We start from the raw sequence: 4004 nt of genomic DNA on the forward strand, positions 1-4004 counted from the left end.
CCCCGGGGTCTCCATCTTTTAACACTGCGGGTACGTATCGCGGTTCGCGGCTTGTGACTCTGGGGAAAGTGCCATGGCTCGATATAATGGCTGGGCCCCTCCTCTCCACCGAGAGGCTCGCATTCACTCTCCTTTTACTCTAAACTTACTCCCATTTTACACCTCTGTCTGGTGTTTTGGCACTATTTCTTGGCCATCAACACTCAAACGACCTGTCAACATCACGGCCTCACGAGAGTTGAATACAGCCTCACACGACGCACATATACATCACACGTAGGAGCCGTTCTCGCCCTGGATTCCCCGAGTCTCGACCACGCCACCGTTTGATCAGAATCAATTCCTCTTTGGGTACACAGCGAAAGTGCGAGTTCGAGGCCCCGGCCACAAACACACCGCCATACTAGCCAATTCATGTTCCTCACCTCACAAATACCTTCACGATGTCGGATCACGGCGATACACCTTCACCCCGGTCGTCATCGGAGCAGGCAAGCTCCATGTCTCCTCCTCCCGCGCCTGCCTCAACCACCGAGCCTACATCGTCCTCCAAGAAGCGCGCCTCAGTAGCGGGAGAGGGCAAGGCCACCAAGCGACGGGCCGCGCGGGCTTGTGTGTCCTGCCGGGCTCGCAAAGTGCGGTGCGATGTTGTTGAGGGCGCCCCTTGCGGGAATTGCCGTTGGGACGACGTGGAATGCATCGTTCAGGAAAGCCGCAGGCGGAAGTAAGTTCTAGGGCCCGTCCGGAAGCCAGGAAAGGTGGGGGGTAGAGCGGTTCGGGATTGGAGACGGCATTCGGGCTGCCTTATCCGGCTTCGCAAGCCGTTCCAAATTCTGCTTGTGAAGCGGGAAATGAACGCCCTGCATCCATCTATCCTATCCTTTTGCCTCTCTTCCCCTTCCTTTCCTTATTTTCCCCTGCATTGCGTCATTTTTTTCAAATGCCAAAAAGCAGACACGGAAGCAAGAGACGGGAGGCTAACTTCGGCACCCCTGCCGTGGTAGAAAAACTCTCCCGTACAACTGCGGCCCTGCATCAGCGGGGGCGCGTACTGGGAGTGCCGAGGCACTGCGCACCAAAAGTATAGGCGCTGCTCCTCCCATTATTACGGCCAATCTTGCGAAGCAGCAGCAACACCAGCGGCCGCAACAACCAACTTTTGTTTCCCATGGATCCTTTTCTATGCCTACCAACGGGGCCAACGGTGGACAGGCCGCTTCAAATTTACTGTGTAAGTCTTGGAACTCTCCGATTTCTCCAATCTTGGGGCACTGTCATTCCCCTCTTGAAACCCCATTTTCCCCTTTTGCCCCCCTGCGCCCCGCGTGACCCCACCCAGCCCGGCCGTGAAGAATCACATGCCAGGGCACGGTGGTGGACCAGGGGCCGGGAACAGGGAAAGATGAGAAAACAATGCCGCCCACCATCAAAAAAAGTTTCTGGCTTGTGACAGAGCTTCTGGTCTGACATGTGCTTCTCACAGACCAACCGAGCGCTGGTGCATTCACCGCTCCTGCGTCGGCGACCCTGACCGACTTCTCTCCGGCGACTGCCGGCATCCCGGAGTCCCCGGCCCTCCTTCACCCGCTCTTCCGGACCGCTCTCGACCGGGCCCACCATGAGTGGCCGGCGTTCATCAAGCCCATTCCGGATCGGATCCTGTCCGAAGACCGGCAGTACCTCGTTCAGAAGCAGGTCTTCTCATTACCGCCCTTACCTCTTCAGAATGCTCTGCTTGCAGCCTATGTCGAGTTTGTGCATCCTTACATGCCGCTCTTGGAGCTGCAAGACCTGCTTCGGGTGATCAACGACCGGACCGGGGCGTCGGGCAAACTTAGCCTGTTCCTGTACCATGCCGTCATGTTCTCGGCTACCGCCTTTGTGGACGAGATCCTTCTGAAGGAAGCGGGCTACGATAGCCGTCGCGATGCCAGAAGAGCCTTCTTCTCTCGGACAAGGGTAAGTAGAATTTACTCGAGCGGTATGTTAGCTGGCGGATTGAGACTGACTTCCGGTGTAGCTCCTCTACGACTTCGATTACGAGACGGACCGTTTGATCCTCGTACAAGGTCTGCTGCTTATGACATACTGGTACGAGACGCCAGACGACCAAAAGGATACATGGCACTGGATGGGCGTTGCTATCTCACTCGCCCACACCATCGGTCTCCACCGCGATCCGGCCAAGACACCCATGGTTCCACAGAAGCAGAAGTTGTGGAAGCGTATCTGGTGGTCCTGCCTCATGCGTGACCGCCTCGTCGCCCTCGGCATGCGACGCCCGACCCGGATCAAGGGCGAAGACTTCGACGTCCCCGTGCTCAACGAGGATGATTTTGAGATCGCCGCCCTCCCTGAGGAGAACCAATTGCTCGGACCCGAGTGCGCTTTGATCCGCGACATGGAGATGCAGCGCGAGCTTGCCATCATGTGCATCGAAAAGGCCAAGCTGTGCATGTTCATCGGCGACATGCTCAGAGTGCAATACTCGGTCCTCAGCCGCAGTGGTATGGGTCCGGAGCACACCACCAACAGCACACACATGTTGCTGCCCAACAAGAACGGCGAGAACATGGAGGAAGTCGAGAATGTCGACCGCCATCTCCAAGATTGGCTCGCCAGCCTTCCTACAGCCTGTCAGCACCGGCCCCTCAACACAACGAACGTTACCGAGGCCAACAAGGTCCTGGCCGTGCAGCGTAACCTCTTACACATGATTTACCACACCACTATCTCTGCGTTGCACCGCCCGCTCTTCCTCCCTGCCTCGCCTACCGAAGGCCCCAGCACCCCCGTCGACGTGCAGGAGACTGCCCGCCAGCGGGTCCGCGAAGCGGCCGAGAACATCACCCGCATGGCTGCCGAGATGCGCCAGCACAACCTCGAGCGATTCCTCCCCACCACGGGCGTGACTGTAATCCTCCCGGCTATGATTGTCCACATGCTCGACACCAAGAGCCAAGTCCCAGAAACCCGCGACTCCGCGATCCAAGGCTTAAAAGAATGCCTTACCGTCATGAGCAATCTGCGCAACATCTATGCCGCGGCCGATTTTGCAACCGGGTTCCTCGACGCTCTCCTGCGCAAGGGCATGCTCGGCCAACAACAGGGCTCGCCTGCTCCCGCGCCTGGCCCCACTGCTGCCACACCGGTGGGCATGAAGTCTTCCAAGATGCTCCATCGTGTCCTTGCCCCGGCACTAAACATCAGCCCCCAGGGCATGCTGTCAGGAATGGCCGACCGGTCGTCGACCCCGCCACCTGAGAACGTGTTCCTGAACTTGCGAACGACCGCCAACGACAACAACCGGAACAATATGTTCACCGCCGCACGTTTTTCGCAAGAACCCCCAACCACCATGGCCCCGACTGCCGCGCAATTCATCCCCGATACCAACGCCGACGACAGCTCCGTTGACTTGTCCGCCCTCGCAGCGGCCGTTGGTGCCGCCACCCCGCCTCACACCGACAGCGAGGATGCCGATGTGGAGATGGCCAATATGGCTGATACCATCATCGGTGCTGTCGGCTTGGACTTGAGCGGGGCTAACGCGACTCTTGGTGGGTTCGGGGACGGCGTCACGCCCGGTGGCGGACCGGTTGTGGGTAACCTCGACTTTGACCAGTGGCTACAGTTCCCTGCCGAAGGAGGGCTGAGCACTTCAGATGACTCGTTTATGGGCGGTATGTTTGCTGCGGGAGCTAGTGAGCACCAGCCTCTCCAAGGGGGGTTGGAGCTTGGAAGTGAGTGGATGAGCCTGCCGGAGGGTATTAGCCATTAATTCTCTTGCATTTTAGCGGGATTGTTCTTGGCTTTTTTTTTTTTCGTTTCTTGTTTACCACCTTTGGTATCTTTTTTTTCACACTTTGCCCTACCCGCGGTCGTCGGCATTTAGTTGGGTATAAGGGCCGGCGACCGGCCTTTCTGGGCGGGTTGGTTTTGAGATAATATGGATTACTTGGGCATGGGTTGGATCTGGAATGGACACATGACGGCGGCGTCTG

At 57.8% G+C, this 4004-nt stretch overlaps 1 protein-coding gene across 1 annotated transcript; it reads left to right on the forward strand.

The window, feature by feature from the left end:
* Nucleotides 1-443: 443 nt before the first annotated feature.
* Nucleotides 444-3781, forward strand: C8A04DRAFT_24994 (fungal-specific transcription factor domain-containing protein; the record flags this gene model as incomplete). Its single annotated transcript, XM_062779390.1, has 4 exons — nucleotides 444-724; nucleotides 1005-1231; nucleotides 1484-1959; nucleotides 2021-3781. 4 exons carry the CDS (start codon nucleotides 444-446, stop codon nucleotides 3779-3781), a joined length of 2745 nt encoding a protein of 914 aa, XP_062640564.1.
* Between the last annotated feature and the right edge of the window lie 223 nt (nucleotides 3782-4004).

Source organism: Dichotomopilus funicola (genome assembly GCF_033296635.1).
Source record: "Dichotomopilus funicola strain CBS 141.50 unplaced genomic scaffold C8A04scaffold_4, whole genome shotgun sequence".
NCBI classification, from domain to species: domain Eukaryota; kingdom Fungi; phylum Ascomycota; class Sordariomycetes; order Sordariales; family Chaetomiaceae; genus Dichotomopilus; species Dichotomopilus funicola.